Source organism: Kryptolebias marmoratus, linkage group LG9, assembly GCF_001649575.2.
Source record: "Kryptolebias marmoratus isolate JLee-2015 linkage group LG9, ASM164957v2, whole genome shotgun sequence".
Lineage (NCBI taxonomy): Eukaryota > Metazoa > Chordata > Actinopteri > Cyprinodontiformes > Rivulidae > Kryptolebias > Kryptolebias marmoratus.
In genome coordinates this window covers 7698654-7716435 of record NC_051438.1, presented here as the reverse complement: position 1 = coordinate 7716435, position 17782 = coordinate 7698654, and the positions used below count along the sequence as shown (strand labels likewise).

Sequence of the window (17782 nt, the reverse complement as noted above, 5' to 3'; positions counted from 1 at the left end):
TTCGGCCATGTGTGATAGAGCTTGACCTGAGACTAGTTTCCTCACCCATCACTTCACCCTCCTTTTTGTTCGGGTTTCCTGATTCCACCGGTCTGTGTTGGTTTTAGTTGGTTTCGGATTCGGCTCTTAGAAAATCTTCACTGACGAGACGAAGAAACCCATCTGTGCACTACTGAAGTGTGAAGGAGAGACACTTGCAGAGATTATCTGTGAAAAATTTAAAATAGTATGTTTTTTAATACTATTATATTATGTGTTGCTGTGATTATGTTTTTTTTTCTTATTATTCATTGTAAATTCTGTAAAAAGAAAAAAATCCACCTAACATTCCTTGTCACACTGAGTTTAAGGAAATCAATAAAAAATGTTTAAAAACAAACTTAAAGTTTCAGCTGTTCATTATATTCACTATTGCGTGCATTATATTCAAGCATTTCTCAGGCTCTGAATCAGTGAGTGCTGCTTTGACTGTGAGTTTAAAGCAATAGTTCAGATCTTTTTAAGTGGGGCTCTGGAAAGTTATTCCAGCAGAAATATGACAGTATTCATGTCAGAAAAGCCCTAGGATGTGCTGATGGTGCTGCCGCCACTTTCTGCATTTATAAATAACCGTGTAATGTAAAACTGATCTTGGTGTAAAGGTTTATGAAATCATTTTAAAACAGCAGCAGTCCATTTTGGTTTTGGTCCCACTTGGACTAGCATCAGCTCAGTCAAGTCAGAAATAAACTCCTTTTCTCCAAAATGAGGTTGTTCAACGAGCTGTCTGCAGCAGGTAAGATATTAGCAGTTTATACCTTTTTACACAGAACCTGATTCAAAATGTATGTACTATGACTTTAAATGATTTTTACAACTCCTGCTGAAAGTAACTCTTAAGCAAAATCCCTCTTTAAATCATTATTTTATGGTACCAGAATGTTTTCTCAAATCAAAACACTGAGGGACCTGGACACCGAGGTGTCCAGGTCCTGTGGCTCCAAAAGGAGCCCAAATCATCACCCCTCCACCACCATGCTTGACAACTGGTGTTTGTATTTATACCACTGACATTAATAAAGATGGACGAAGCCTTTCCACCATTCCCCATTGGTCAGATATGAAGCTAAAATGCCAGTGGCAGCATAAGAACTACATGAATCAACTAAAATCCACACCTGAAAAAATAAAAAAATTGACGTGTACTTTTATTTTTTAGTGAAGCAAATGTCCCGTTCGTTTACAAGGAGGGGTGGGACTTGAAAACTGTACCGCAGAGGGCCACTAGGTGGCGCTTGTCCTTTGTGGCTTCAGCTTCCGGCTTCCAGGCCTGTCTCTAGTTATATCTCAATGAATTATGAACTTTTTTTGTTTCAAACATGGTGTGCATTACGACCGAACTGCTTTAAATTGGTCTCTGTCCTAAGAACAAAGCTCAGAGATCTGGTAGTTTGTTCAAATGCAACTCATGGACATTTATAGACGTATCTTTTTACCAAGTTTCTACTTCCTGATTAATTGGTCAGACTAGCAGCTGACCTCTAAGACGTGCACCACTGATTACAAAGGTACGACTTTTTTGTTGTATATTTACCACTTAAACAAAAGGAACATGGTGAAGTGTATGTCTGCAGGATGCAACATGCCATTATCAGAATGTGTGCAAAACTATAAATGTATCCATAACTCAGTTTGTGCATGTGTGGAATGTCTCTCTGCAGTAAAACTAGTTTAGTGTGCATGTATGAACACATGTGGTTACTATAATAAAAACTGCACCTGCATAGTTCTTGCAGTTTACGTTAAACCATGAGCCTCAGTGACCAGTTAAAGAAGTCCTGTCACATCACAAACACATCACAAACACATTACTCTAGATGCCCTGATGCCCACAACAGCAGCACCTTTTAACTCCTGTCCCCTAAATGGTCACATGATTGAAGAGAAACTGTTAAAGCAACTGCTTGTTCTTTGTTCAGCAGCCATTATGCAAATATGCTGCATGCACATGTAGATGAGTAGAACAAATACCTGGAATGCAAACAATGAAAGCGGTCCAGAAGCAGAAGATCAACCAATGATGTATTTCAGTGCTAAAATGGATTACTGTATGTCTTAAAACTTTGTGACAACTTCACCGTAAATTCATCAACCTGTTTAAAAAAATGTTTCAAGGCAAATGTCTATGACAAATGCCAGAAATCCTAAATATAAAGGTGAAAGCTAGAAACCACTAACAGATGTGTGTGACCCTGAGGCAACAAAACATCAGTAACATGCTCAGTATATCCATAGGCTTCTTGGTCTTTTGGATCGTTCTGATACATGGGGTACACTACAAAGGTGACTTGTATTTGTCTGAAGGTTCAGTGGATCCAAACGTACGTACTGAAATGTTGCAGAAACATTTAGCACCATCAAAACAACCTTTGCTTCAGATTCAGGAATTATTTATCCTTTCTAAATACAGGAAAGTTCGTCAGTGACCAAACTGAAAACAAAATGTTTGGTTGTATTTTAGAAAACATACAAAAAGTGGACGTAAAGTTTGAATCCTCAGTATTTTCAATTGTGAAATGAATTTACTGGTGGAGTCGGTTAACAAACATTGTTACAGAATTAGATTATTTAAAACGGGATGTTACAACAACTCTTTCAGTACTTAGTAAGACCCTCCGGATGACTGCCAGAATGTGGACAGTCTTTTTAGGGTCCTAAGGCCTTCAGATGTGTATTAGGAGGGCAGTGGGCTCCCCATTATTTGTGATAGATCTTGATACGATTGGATACTTTAAACACAAAACCCTTGTAGCAAGGTTGTGTTGGTTTATTATTGAGGTGGCAGTTTATTGAAGAGGAGTAAGGGCAAGATGGGAGTGGTGACAGCGTATCCATGTGGGGGCTCGCACACATCATTGGAGAATTTGAAGCAGAACTGGCCACACTGACCTCGTGCCTGAGCTACAACCCCATCATGGCCACACATTGTGTTACCACGATGTATCCTGACACAATCCAACAGACTTGTACCAGTGCAGGGCCCGTGGCATGGTTCGTTTGTTGGGGTGAGTAGTCGTATCTGTCACGGTTTTGGGTTTTGGTTGTGATCCTGGTTTTTAGTTCTGCAAATTCTTGTTTCAAATTATGTATCTATTCAGAGTCATGTTAATTTCTGCCAGTGTTTTTGTGTTCTTAGTCAACTCGTCAATCCTGACAATTTTAGGTTTTCATCTTCTATGGCTACAGTTTCTCGGGGGAAACCTATTTAGCCAGCACTAAAAGGTTAGCATTGTCATGATTGTTTTCACACCAAAGGAGGTTTTCCAAATTTGTTGTGAGCCAGCCAATTTTCTCATAGGTTGTGTAGGTCAGGGTAATTGTTCTGTGGGAAGAGGGTCCACAACACAGGATGAGATGATTTAAGATGACATCATTCGTGTTGAACTAGTAAACATTTAAATAATGTCAATAATAAACACATTTTCTCGTCAAAGCATAGTCCGACATACAGTCGTTAAGTATGAGTTGGCATTTACAAATGCAGTGCCAGCCTTCCTTTAAACAATAACATCAACAACAACAATTTCTGAAGAGAATTACTTCTACACTGCTTGTGAAATTATAGGTTTTAAAAATCGGTGAATCACAAAGTGGCACAAACTCTACATTGTCCCTACGTGTGAGTGAGAGTGTGAATGGTTGTCTGTTGTCTCTGTGTGTCCCTGTGATGGACTTAAAACCTGTCCAAGGTGTCCCCTGCCTCTCGTACATTGACTGCTGGAGATAGACAGAGTGACCTCGCACTGAAAAGTAAGTTAAGAAAATGGCTGCATGGATGAATCAAAAAGTGCATTAAAACTCAGATATAAAAATTAATGGATGAGTTTACTAATACTGTAGTCTATGGGAGAAAAACATAATGAATTGGGATCATTTTAATGTTCAGGGTAATAGTCCACAAAATTATTTTCATATCTTTTAGCCCATTTTACCTTTACTGATAGAGAAATACAGAAAAAAAGTAAATTACAAATCAAGAGATCCAGTTTATTTTGTACTGTTACATTTCTATCTATGAGAATTTAAACGTTCAAAGGGAGAAAACTAAAAAAAATTTAGGGCCAGCATTCCTTGAAGGAATGCATATCACCCGCCACCTTACATATCGAGGTTTTACACTAATATAATAATCCAATGCTGAGAAAGTCGTATTTTTGGTCGAACCTTGATGTTATGCACAGTATTGTGCAATAATGTGAGGTCTGTTAGTGTTTCAATTATGTCTTGGACAACTTTCTACTGCCACAGCAGATTTAGCTCAATATCTGTTTAAATAGCTGAGTTAAAGCCATTTGTTGTTGGCTGAGATTCATGGAGTTGACTCCAGAAGGTAATCAAGTGTAGATTTACAGCCAGTGATTACTGTCTAAAAACTTTATTAGAATCCATCCAGTGCTATATGAGACATTATACTAACAGACAAACGCACACACAGACAGTGAAAAACATAAACACGTTTACAGCTATTGGTTAAATCAATACAACTCAATCGTCGTCAGGTTGATGGTCGCCCTCTAGCGGCTGGACGAGGACACTACACCCGAATCCGACGACTGAATGAATAATCCGCATTCCCAGCAGTACGTGAGGAGAGTTGCTTCTGTGGACGAAAAGAGAGGGAATTTTCAGCTCCTAGCGGGATCAATTAAAACTAAATGGATCAGGAACGCGGTGTTTGTTGAAGTCTCGTGAAAACCGACAACAAAAGACGACAATACAACAAACCGCAGCGCTCCAGACTGAGTGGAGCCAGCAACTTGTGAGAGGCAGCCTCAGCACGACCACCGCAGACTTCCAGCCTCAAACAAGGAAACATCCACAACAAGTAATGTTATTTCTGCTTATGACAGGTTCAGATTTAATACCTGATGCTAACGCTGCAATAATTTTGTTAGAAATGCCATAGCGTGAAAAACGTTTAACTTGGAAAGCACTTTCTGAATCTTGCGCAAAATGGGACTTGTAAATGTTTTTTTTTAAGTAAGGCCTCTGAACATGATACTGTTAGACCATATTAATAAAGAGACGCTTTAACTAGTGTTAATTAAGTGTTGTAAGGAAATGCGTGACAAATGCTCTGAAATTATAACGCCATGAGCGCGAACTAGTTTGTCGCCGCGGCGGAGTGATATGCGCTCGGTGTTTCCAGCCTACTTGTCTCCGGGATTTGGAGGACACGGCATGGGGAAGACGGAGGGAAGGAGCGGGCTTAAAAGAAGTGATTTAAAAAGAAAAAAGAAACAGTAGGATCCGTGGCTCAGACCTTGACAGGAACAATCATTAGGATGGCTTTTGTGCGTTGTTGAAAGGTAGGTGATGAAACGGCTGCTGTGTGGAGTAAAAGTGAACTCCGCTGAGCTTCATCAGCTCGGTGCGCTGCTGCCCCGGAGGCTCCGCTCGGGTCTCCAGGAGCAGGGCTGGGCTAGCAGCTAGCTTAGCTTAGCTTAGCTTAGCGTCACTTATTGGAAGTTTTAAAAAAAGTTTCTGGAAAAAAAAGGAGGAGGGCGAAAACTGAACTGACTTGTCAGTAAGAGGCAGGAAACAGCGTGTCGTTGTTAACATTCCCTAAAACGCGACTTTAATTAGATTTTAAAAGTGTTTGCGGGGCGTCTGATGATAACTTTAAACATGTAGTTCTGTAAAAAGAAAGCTAAGCTAATTAGCAAACTCTCGAGGGATCCCACATTAACTTGAGGCACACCATTTTTAGACTGCTTTAGTGTACCGGGGTATGTGTTGTGACGCTTTTCGGCTAATAGTGGTCTAATTTTACTACTCTTCGGGGATTTGAGGGACATTAGCTGCGTCTTTCTGGCTGCCTTTTCTCTGTCTGGGTGGGGAGGGAGGGAGGGAGGGAGGGGGCGCTTCACTCCTGACTGTTCTTCCATATTGTGTCTTTTCTGAACGTCGTCCTTGCCCCTCAGCTCAGAGAAACCCCTCAGAGAGGAGGAAACTATCAGTCCTCAGAGGTTTTCTGGTTTCACTGGGGGGGTTCCACCTCAGATGAGACAAAACTGTGGAAAAACTGCTATGAGTGCACAGAAATCTGTCAAGAATCAGTCCTGATTTGTTGGTTCTCACCTCTGTAGCTACTTCTCTAATCTCTGTCTTGTGTTTTTAAGAGTTGGAGAGATCTCTCAGGGCTTAAAGACGTGACTTTTACTGATATCTCCTAAACATGATTGTGGCAACAACAAAATAAAACACACATTGTAATGATCTTATGGTTCCCTTTTGCAAACAACTTGCTGAAAAATGTAAAATCTTATTTTTTATGATAACTGCCAGAGGTCGACTGATATTAGTTTTCACATGGTCGATTCTGATGCCAATTCTTACTAATCAGGGTCCATATAATACATGATTTAAAAAAAAAAGTATTTTTCATTTAAAAAACATAACAATAATTGATTAACTTCACATATATTTAACACCCCCTAGAAGAACTTGTATACTTAAAGTAATATATGTAGAAAAAAACTGAATTGTTGGCTACATTAAAGTGGTTTTACCTGCAGATGTGGCCGATTGCCTGTTTTTTTTGTTTTTTAGAAAACGGTCAATATCGTCCCATTAAAATCAATCAGCAGATGAACCGGTCTATCTGTAATAATGTTATAATAATAATAATAATGTTTGTTGTTGTACGCTCATGGCTGCATGAACTTTCTGCTTTTGATAGCGAAAGCGCTCAAAGCTATCACAGTTTTTAAAAGATTATCAGCTCGTTTTGGAGGATTGCCATCAATATGCAAATAAAGCAGCAAATCTATCTGTGCTTTTGTTGCTGGTTCTATGTTCGGTGTCTTCACTGAGCCATGTTTAGGAAGTGCCCTCGCTCTGCATGTGTGTTTCTGGTCATTTCAAATTCAACAATGAAGGGATGAATCACTTCTGGTTCTGTCTGAAATAGTTTGATTCAGCCCTGATCAGGCTGAAACAGCTGCTGAGACGTAACCTCCCCCCCGGTAAATGCTGGAGATATTTCCTAATATTTACATGCTGATACTTTATGTATGTGTGTCCTACTTTTTTTTTTGGTTTCCCTCTGCTTTCATGTGTGTGCAGAACAATGAGCAGCAGTGGGAGTGGGTGCAGTCCTGTTGGACAGCTGTGGTCTGGAAGGGAGGAATTGGGCAGAGATGAGATGGAGGAGGAAACAGCTCTTTGTGGTTACATCCTTTTTGACTGAGCTTTCTTTTTTTTTTTTTTTTTTTTCCACAGGCCCCCAAACAGCTGCTGTTGTTGTAGTAGACCGCTTGTCAACCCAGATTGGTTGACATGATTGAACGGCCGTATATCAAAGTTTCGTGACGCTTTCAAGCAATAACCATCTCTCGAATAATTGTAATTGGTTTATCAGGGTGATCTGAGATGTCGTGTCAGAGCGCTGCGTTATTATCGCTCCGTGTCAAATGGCGAAGGCTGACAATAATGATCATGCCCGTGTGTCTGTCTGTTACCAAAATATCTTAGCAACCACTGGATGAATTTTAACGAAACTTACTGAAAGTAATCAATTGATGGACATCCTTCGTTCAGGATGGCCACCACAGCCTCAAACACACAAAAATGACTATAACTCAGTCAGTTTTACAGATATTGACCTAAAATTTGGTGTTTTATTAGCTGAGAGTGATTCCCAACAAATACTCTGAGCTCCAACAGGTTGTGCAGCGTCTTGATTTAAGGTTTTGTCATTAACTTTTTGGAGTCAACTCTGTCTGTTGGCAACATATCTCATGAACCACTGAACCGGAAAGGGTTGCAATTCACAAAATTTTACAGAGATTGAGCTAAAACTTGACGTGGTTGTAGCTGAGAGTCATTCCCAAAACTCACCTTAAGTGCTACTCGTTGCTCAGGGTCTTTGCTGTGGTCTTCAGGAGTAACAGCTGGAGTCGTCCCTGTTTGTTGGCAAAATATCTCATCAACCACTAGACACATTTTTAATGAAACTAAAGAAATCACTGATGCACATCTACAATTGTATAACTTTGATGTGGTAGTTGCTGAGAGTCGCAAAAAAAAATCCCCGCATACTTTGAGCGTGACATCTTGTGTTTTCGAGGTTTGACCAAAGCAATTGTTGCTCCGTTTCTCAAAATGACATAATCTTTGTCTAAAGCTCTGACGTGAAAGGTGGCGGGCAATATGCAGTCCCTCTGGGGATTCTGAGCCTTTAATAATATTGCCAAAGTTTTTTGTTTTTTTTAATGACTTGTGCTAATAGAAGCTCACTGATCTAGGGTCAGTATTTTGTCTCATGACGTACTTTATATCTTATCCTCAATGCTTTTAGGCAGGCCAACATGCCGCCCTTCTAGTTTTTCTTCACACGTTTGTTATGTTTGTTTTTTCATATGCATGACCAGCTGACATAAAAGCCTTTATCAGATAATTGTATCATACAGGTCTCAGCAAGTTAGAAACTCCTGTGAAGATGATGTCAGATAGAGACGGAGAACAAAGGGCCTCTTGATTAGCCAGTCAATGGAGAACAGGGCTTCTCACAAGCTGCACTGATATTTCAACTATCAGATTTGGACGGAAGATTTGACTCCTGATTAGTGTTTACCGACATTAAACAGGGCTCTCCTGACAATATTGGCTGAAGTAACTTGAAATAAATTTCTTTATGTCTGATTTGTTATTGTATTTCTTCTTTTGTCTTGCAGATCCGTGGCAGATCAGAGCACCGTGTGGAGAAGTCCACCTCGGCAGGAGCTGCGGGTTGTTGAGAAATGATCGCTCCCTTATAAGACGTGTTTCAAACTTGTATCGTTGAGACCCGCTGCCGCGTTCAGATCTCAGCTCCTGCACCCCCTTCCCCTCCTCCCTCCCATCGGTGCTGGTGACCCTACCCCGGACAGCTTGCTGGAGGGCCCTTCCTGACCAGCAGCAGCTGCGTCCTGCTTGCTGACTCCCGTTCCTCCCTTGTTTCCTGTCCTTGGTCAGACAAGGCTGAAGCCTCCTCTCCCCTCACCCCACCCCTCGACTCTGTTGGCCTCCCGTGCACAGTTGTATTCACACCCTCGAGCGGCACGATTTGTCGATCGCACGCTCAGATTCTTCCAGGGTACTATTGCTGTTTGGGAAAGCTCAGCAGGTGACTTTTGAACTCTTCCGAAGACCTGGACTGACCGTCTGCCACAGATAAACCCTCGCAACATGACCTCCATGTCGAGTCTTTTCTCCTTCACAAGTCCGGCGGTCAAACGTCTGCTCGGTTGGAAGCAAGGAGACGAGGAGGAAAAATGGGCCGAAAAGGCAGTGGATGCGCTCGTGAAGAAGCTGAAGAAGAAGAAGGGCGCCATGGAGGACCTGGAGAAAGCCCTGAGCTGCCCCGGGCAGCCCAGCAAGTGTGTTACCATTCCCAGATCACTGGACGGTCGGCTGCAGGTTTCCCACAGGAAGGGTCTGCCTCATGTGATCTACTGCAGAGTGTGGCGCTGGCCCGACCTTCAGTCCCACCATGAGCTCAAACCCCTGGAGGTGTGCGAGTACCCATTTGGCTCCAAACAGAAGGAGGTCTGCATCAACCCCTATCACTACAAGAGAGTGGAGAGCCCTGGTAGGTCCTTCTGTCTGACTGAATTTAATTGTAAGATTTGTATTCATCTGCCCCATCATACAGATGTGAGATGAGCACTCAGCTTTTCAGTCCTTTATAAACCACCAGTCCTTAAATTATTACCTGCAGTAGGTGTAAAGAGAAAAACTTAATGCTTTATATGTTTACATTCACACTCCTTTTTTTATCGTTTGACATCGCTTAATGAGAAATATGGCCACTTTAAAATATAGTCCTGTTTAGCTGCAGTCAGAGAGACGAAGGATCATATGTGGTATAAAAAACTGGACTGCAGATGAAGAGTTCTGCCGGCCGGCAGTAGACGAGGATGTGAATGTGAGCAAAATAACTTTAACTATGTTGGTATAATTTCATTAACTAGGGCCGTATGATGTCTGTGATGTGGAAAACACGGACAGAATCTGAAAATTGAATTTTCATGGAACAACACTGTTAAATATGTGGATGTTATCTAACTAACCAGCATTTTTCTTAACAATTTAAGTGTTTTTTCCTCATTTGGCGTTCACAATGAACGAGTGACCGTATTTTACGTGGGGGGTGGGGACACGTTACAGAGACCCGAGGCAAAGAGGTCCGCCTCAGACAACCAGAAATTACAACATTTAACACTAAGCACGGAGTTTATTGTAGAACAATGTCAATTAACTTTTCAGTAAGTTTTGTCGGCTCAAAATTGAGTAACTGCAAGAAAATATGACAGCCTGAAGTAATATCAGGAGAGAGGAGCGAGCTAACGGTAGCTTCTAACGTTTATCTAATTTATCAGCAGAAGCAAGACGTGAGTTTCTTAAAGGCTTTGTAGCCACAATCCCAGAGTAAGATATTCAACTATCAAAAAATAAAATAAAACACTTGTTTTAGGCAAAGTTTTGTTGGAAGACCATTTTAGTCTCATTCAAACGTCTTGCGAAATCTGAAACAGATGGGAAAAAGGTCTTTGTCATCAAAACAACACAGGAAAAAATACATCAGCATCATCATCATCATCATCATGAGTGAGTCAAATAGGACGCGGATATAATACAATAAAACCATTTTACACAATATGTACTGAAAATGGAATGTGTTTTACATTAATACATTGATCTTATTTTACAAAAAAAAGGACTTTCTTTTCTGTCACATGAAACTTTATTTTCAAAAAGCAATGACTTGCAGACAAATTTTAGTCACACATAAGTTAAGGTAAATTATTAATATTTTACTATTGAATTGTAGAAATTATAGAAATTTAATTAATCTACCATAAGAGAAGCCCCTTTTAAGTGGAAAAAATTAAGTCACATGAAAGGCATAATTCAAAAACTTTAAAACTAAAAAAAAAAAATCTTATAAAACTTAAATGGATTTTATAGAGACTGAATTAAACTCCTGCACGTTATTTAACAACTTTATCAGATTTATTATTGGGATCATAATGGAGCTTGTTAAGTGTAGAGATTAATAAAGTTTTGTCGGTCTGTCTTGATCATAGTTAAATGTCTTTAAAACACGTTGGGATGTCTTAGGCACTATCAACATAAGACAATATGCACAATTAGAAACAATTACACAACAAACCCATTTTTGAGCGGCGCACATCCTTTGACGCTTGGCACTAAAGAGCCGGTAAACAAATCTGCAAAGGTCGGGAGGCTGTCATCACACAGGCCTGTTCAGCCCGCCTCTTCCATTTCACAGAAAATCAATATCACTAGCTCTCAGTCTTATTAGATTATATTCCTCAGGCACTCCAGATTGGGTGTGGCATCGGGGAGCTGCTTACTAAATGCATAAAGCACTCGGACTAAACGCCCAGCTAACTTCTCCTCACAGACCTCCCTCCCATCTTCGCGCTCGCTCCCATTCCCACACCTCTTCAGAAATATTAAAGAATGACGCTGATGGGACGGCCGCTCTGATGTGAGATCGTCAGCTCTTTATCGACTGGCTCAAGGTTGTGGATCACATGTCGGTCAGGAGGCTCCGCTTGTCGCAGCATTTAACCAAAGCGCGGTGGGCGTTTTTTTTAAAGGGTTAGCCTTTGAGCTGAGACTCAGGACAAGGTTAAAATGGAGGAAGCTTTGAATCCTTCTGGCAAAGTTAAAGATAAAATTCACATCATGACCATCACTGTGGTCTGATGAGGTGTTTGACGCTGTGACTCTCTTTAGGACAGACACTGCTTTCCATTAAATTTGAAGGGCACAAAATGTCTCTTTTATTAAAGGAGTAATAGTTTGTGATTACCGGACTGAACCACTCTGAACGCATCGCTAATCTGAATTTAATGCACAGGCGCAGTAGTTTAATGTGTCGCACTCAGTTGTTCAGAAAAATCAGGCAGATTGTGTTATTAGCCATCAATTCCTTTCAAGCTTTTACTGTAATTTGCTGCATTAAAGTTGTTTGCCCTCCGGGCCACGAGCAAGAGGAAATACTGACAGTGTCTACTCTGCAGCGCTGTGTTTTTGCTCTCAAACCAAATAGTAATGCATATATTTACCTGCTCCCATTCATTACTTTCAGATTATTATACATGAAACCAAATGTCCTCTGTGAAGTTTTTTTAAAAAAGGGTTTTCTCTTGATAAAAGCTATACTGCTGTTGTATGAAACTACAATAATGAAGAACTCAATAATGTAGCCTTGATTTAGTGTTAGTGTGTATTTAATGTACATTTAAAATTTTTTAAACCAGTTGGATAAATCTGGCAAAATCCCAACCATTATAAGTTTCTCCTGTTTGAACATGTTACATTATTTTTGTAGTTTTGAGTTTGACTTGCTTGTTAACATTTAGGTGCAATAAAACGTAGTTTCTTATCAAAAACACTGCATACATGTATCACGTGGAAGCCTTCAGTTGTTTATCTGGTAGCTGTAAACCTCACCAGTATGAGCATTTCATTCACTCTCTGTTTTGTCCAGTCCTCCCTCCTGTCCTGGTCCCGCGACACAGCGAGTTCAACCCTCAGCACAGCTTGCTCGTCCAGTTCCGCAACCTTACCCATAACGAGCCACACATGCCCCTGAACGCCACCTTTCCAGAGTCCTTCCAGCAGCCTCACAGTGGGGGCGGCAGCAGCGGTGGCGGTGGCGGCGGCGGCACGTTCCCCATTTCTCCCAACTCTCCATATCCTTCTTCTCCAGCCAGCAGTGGTACTTATCCCAACTCTCCGGCCAGCTCGGGGCCCTCCAGTCCATTCCAGCTCCCAGGTACATCACACACGACCTGACCCCGGGGAACACGCCCAGTTATTGTTTTTCTGTATTTTCTTTGTCATGTAGCTAGAAAAGTGAAGGACTTCACAAACCCAGGCCTCAGGTGGGCCATCTGTGCACCATTACTAACAATGCTGGTCCAAGAACAGAATATCTTTTCCTCTAAGATGGCAAAAATCTCATCCTTTTCAAATAGCGTTAAATCCAGATATTACACATTTAAAAGCTTCTTATCTGAACTCCAATCAGGGCACGTTCATGTTTATTCAGATCAAGCTGCCCACCTAAACGAGGACAAATGAAATGCCAGCTAAGCACCACCAGAGCCGTGGTGTCAGGCCTTTTGCCTCACAGTTACTGAGCTCAGATCAGATTCACTTAACTCGATGAAATATTGTGCAACTTTCTGTCTAATTAAGTAGTTTCAGTGTGCAGTCAAAATCTCCTGTACTGTTTAAATTGTTGTTTGATTTTGAGGGAGTTTGTCTGCTCTGTGTGTGTGTGTGTGCTGAAAAGTGCAGCTTGTCAAGCAGAAAAGATTGAGAATTTATAATTTTAGGATTGTAACTGCAACAATTTGGCAATCTTTGTCTACATAAGCAGGATAATACTCAAACTAGTTGTGCTGTGATTCAAGCCAGGATATGCTGCATTGTTTATTTTTTCTCTGTATGCGTCAATAAGGGTTTCAGCAGCTCATGTTGCATCTCTGTCGGGAATGGGTTAGCATGTGGCCTAGAAGTGAAGCATAGGTGTAATCTGACACCATTTCCGGGGTACAGATCCTGTGATGATTGTCTAGGGAGATGTGTGTGTGAGAGAGAGACCATTTGCCAGCAGCAGCAGCAACTGGTCACATCCTTGCTAACTGGTCTCCATGTCTCAGCTGACACCCCACCCCCGGCTTACATGCCCCCCGATGAGCAGCTGGGCCCAGAGACCCAGTCCATGGACACGAGCAGCAGCCTGGTGTCACAAGGCATACCAAGAGGTGAGAAGTGCAGGATATTTGTTAACAGTTTGAGTAACAGCAGCACTGTGTGTTGTTTTTGTTTCATTTTATTTTTTTAAAAAGAGGATGGAAATCCAGTTTTCATCAGTCCAAATGATGCGCCTTTGTTTATGCACCGTTCTGGACTAGATGCCAAACAGGACCATCAGCTTGTTTCAGTCTGATCTTTACCTCCTCTCAAACTGAAATTTCTCATTTTAGACCGGTTCGCAGTTTGACAACACTAAACAGTAGTTCCACCCATTGTGCTGATTGGTTCTTTGTTCATCCTCTGACGATCCTCAGCGAATAAACATCTTCTAAAGATGGCGTCTCATTGGGCTGGGACAGTTGGGAGACTAACTGGAGGCACAAAATTGCAAGAAAATGTAGAAATTTTCACTTTGAATCACATTGAACAATGCAAACTCCTCACAAGATTTGTTCACATATCACCAAAAAGAAAATACAGCTCTGGCTCTCAAGAAATGCAGAAATTAAGCTGAGTTCCAGACGCCGGTGGTAACTCTTATTTTAAACGAAAATTTGTTGTCCATATTTTTCGAACACGTTTAAAAATACCACAGCATGAGAACAGGGTCCTGTCACTCAGGCGAAGAAATTGCGAAACATTCGGCACATTTTGGAAACTTCCTCTCAAATTCCCTTTGCAAACAGCCTCGACCCGGAGATACCGACTGAACGCAGCTATGAGCCCAAACCTTTTGACTTTGTCCTAAAATCCCTGGTTTTGTTTTGTGTGGCAGCAGAGATGCCTGAACACTTATTCAGTTAAATGAAGTATTTGACTGCTGGTTTGTGTGAACATTTGGGTTTTTTTATTTTTTTTTATAAAACCTATTTAGAAAATCAGATTCTGCTGATTATTAGGCTACATGATAAATACAGTTGTAGAGGTCAATGTGACTGCATTCCCAAGGATTTCCTTTAAAGGTCTTATAGTTTAATTTAAGGATAGAATACTTTTTAAAGTAATAATACATGGAAAACATCTATTTACAAAAGGCATAGTGTACAAAGAAAAGGGGTGAAATAAAGTTTATATGTTATGCAGCATTTGTTTTTGCTCTCAAAATAAAATCTAAGCGTTGTCTTCTTTTGAACGTTTAGGTATGTATTTGTCTTTGGAAATGAGCATAATTTACTTAACACACACATATCTGCACCACTTCTCCAAAGAGCTTCATTTTTTGAAACTCTAAGGATTTGTCTTTGCCTGGCTGAGTGAGAATCTATGCTCATATACTTTTTATATGCTACAAAAACGAATAAGACAAAAGGGCTGTAATGGAAACAAGTATGTTTTCTATACAGACAGGCTCATAAATAGGATTTACATGTAAATAGTCTGTGTGGGCAGGTCACTTTACCATTAGGAAGGGGAAAGTCAAGGTAAACCTCAAAGCCATGTTCTGCCCATTCAGAAGTAGCGCTCTGTGTAAATAAGCAGGTAATTATTGACCTGTTGTAAATAGTGCTGTGACCTCAGTTTGGAGAAATAAAGTTGAAATCTGACAGGGCTGTCGAGCTAAACGTTTGTCAAAATTCAGTCAAGACCAAAGTGGATTTCTGTGGTCTTAAAACAACTCCAGTCTCCAAAATGTCTCGGCAGTTTGAATGTGAGAAAAACAGCTTTTCACACAAAGTTTATTTTCTTTTAAAACATATTCAGCTGTCAAAATTTCGTGTTGTCTCCTCTGAACACCACCTTTACAGCTACAGCTTGACATCACATGGTTATTCAGCACACCAGGCTCCACTGGAAGGGTCACAGCAAATAACCATAATATTCTTTGTTAGTAACTGTAATGCTCCATCGACGGCGCTGTAAAGGTTTATAAAACAATAACATGATTCATTATGAGAAGTTGCTCAAAGATGGCAGCTGTCCACTTTGGTGTTGAATCAGACTAGCCTTTAGCTCGTCAATCTGGTCAGAATGAAACTATTTCTTCAAACTGAGGTCGTTTAATGAGTTATGTACAAAAGGTAAGATAATTATTCATAACCGAACATACACAAACCCCACTTCAAAATGTCTGAAATATCCCTTTAACAGGCAGCACAGGTTGTATACTGTATTTTTAACTATAATAAGTCAGTTGGCAACACTTTAATATGTGAAGACTGTTTCACAGACAGGACATATTAACTTATAAAACCCCAATAAATCCAGCTCAGATTAGTTATTTTTCTCTCTGAACTGTTTATATGCGCTAAGATCAGCCAAGTATAAGGCTTCATATTTGTTTGTTGTTTCCAGATGTGCAGCCTGTGGAGTATGAGGAGCCAAGCCACTGGTGTTCCATCGTCTACTATGAACTGAACAATCGTGTGGGAGAGGCCTACCATGCCTCTTCCACCAGCGTGCTCGTGGACGGCTTCACCGACCCTTCAAACAACAAAAACCGCTTCTGCCTCGGACTGCTGTCCAACGTCAACCGCAATTCAACCATCGAGAACACCCGCAGACACATTGGAAAAGGTACGGCTAGCTTCCCTTTTTAAAACGGAACGAGTGTTTTCCTCTTGTAAAAACCGTCAGGGGCACAACCTCACAGTTTTACGTCTCTGTTGACCAGGAGTACATCTATACTACGTGGGAGGAGAGGTGTACGCAGAGTGCCTCAGTGACACCAGCATTTTTGTCCAGAGTCGTAACTGTAATTACCACCACGGCTTCCATCCCACCACCGTGTGCAAGATCCCCAGTGGATGCAGCCTGAAGATTTTTAATAACCAGGAATTTGCTCAACTTCTGGCCCAGTCGGTTAATCACGGCTTCGAGGCCGTCTATGAGCTCACTAAGATGTGTACTATAAGGATGAGCTTTGTCAAGGTGAGGCTAGTTACGATCACAGGAAGTAGTAAGATCTTTCAAATGCAGTCTTCATTTATCGCCTTTGCTTCGTAATGCGTCTCCTTTCAGGGCTGGGGAGCAGAGTATCACCGACAGGATGTCACCAGCACCCCCTGCTGGATCGAGGTGCACCTGCACGGGCCCCTCCAGTGGCTGGACAAAGTGCTGACACAGATGGGCTCGCCTCTCAACCCCATCTCCTCTGTGTCCTAATAATGGACTTAGGAGAAATTTCAAGATCATTTTAATTTCTTTCTTTCTTTTTAAATTTTTGTTGTTTTTGGTCATTTTAACACTTCCCCCCCCCTGCACAGATTTATAATTTAAAGCTGTCTTAATGGTGAAACTGTTTACACTTACTTTGGGAAGGGATATTCACCTCTGGCAGAAAATTCAAGCAGCCTCTGCCAGGATCAGAACGATTTAAAAAAAAAAAAAAAACATTGCAGGAAAGAAAACCCCGGAGAAAGAGCGGGATGATGAAACCCAAGTCACATCAACGAGGACACACTACTGCTCAACGTCTGTCAGAACCGACGGCTCCCCTGTCAAGCCTCACCGTGTCAAATGTTAATTTTTACATCTTGTTTTTATTGTTTTGTTTTGTTTTTTTGACACATTTTATTTCTTTTTGTGTAGTTTTTGTCTTGAGCGGAACAGTTTCACTTCTCTGCCTTACGTCTGCCAGACTTTTTGGAAATGTATGAAACACTTTTCTTACATCGATGTCTCAGTTATTTCAGTTTAGATATACATACGATTATGTTTACCATTAGACTCGGATATAACAAATGCTTTTCTTTTTTTATAGTCTCTACTGTTAGAAATGAACACTGAGGCAGCGCTTTGAGAAAGTTCTGTATGCCAACGTGATAGTTTTTGATGTGGGAGATCACTGAACGAGTTCGACATGACATAAGCTAACAACAGTGTGAATGTTACATCTATTGCATCAGGCGTAGTCATGTAATCAGAATATGGACACCACCATTATATTTGATTCTTGTTTGTACTTTTAAGTTCAAATAAGAGTGCCTTTTTTCAGACTCACTGTATTAACAATATTGTG

General features: G+C 40.9%; 1 protein-coding gene across 3 annotated transcripts; it reads left to right on the top strand.

Annotated features, from left to right (window-relative positions):
• Positions 1-4578: 4578 nt before the first annotated feature.
• Positions 4579-17224, top strand: smad5 (SMAD family member 5). Of its 3 annotated transcripts, none has more exons than XM_017440319.3 (7): positions 4579-4864; positions 8718-9613; positions 12548-12835; positions 13728-13832; positions 16117-16338; positions 16436-16692; positions 16783-16926. In XM_017440319.3, exons 2-7 carry the CDS (start codon positions 9211-9213, stop codon positions 16924-16926), a joined length of 1419 nt encoding a protein of 472 aa, XP_017295808.1. In that variant the 5' UTR covers positions 4579-4864; positions 8718-9210. The 3 variants fall into 3 exon arrangements, with proteins under 3 accessions (XP_017295808.1, XP_017295807.1, XP_037833338.1); XM_017440318.3 differs by lacking the exon at positions 4579-4864 and adding an exon at positions 5191-5348; XM_037977410.1 differs by lacking the exon at positions 4579-4864 and having other exon boundaries at positions 9211-9613; positions 16783-17224.
• Positions 17225-17782: the final 558 nt, after the last annotated feature.

Bases quoted from the DNA above. Each gene is read 5' to 3' on its own strand.
- smad5 (XM_037977410.1), top strand. From the start codon at position 9,211: ATGACCTCCATGTCGAGTCTTTTCTCCTTCACAAGTCCGGCGGTCAAA. The intron at 9,614-12,547 runs GTAGGTCCTTCT...TGTTTTGTCCAG, and splicing joins CAAGAGAGTGGAGAGCCCTG to TCCTCCCTCCTGTCCTGGTC. The intron at 13,833-16,116 runs GTGAGAAGTGCA...TGTTGTTTCCAG, and splicing joins GTCACAAGGCATACCAAGAG to ATGTGCAGCCTGTGGAGTAT.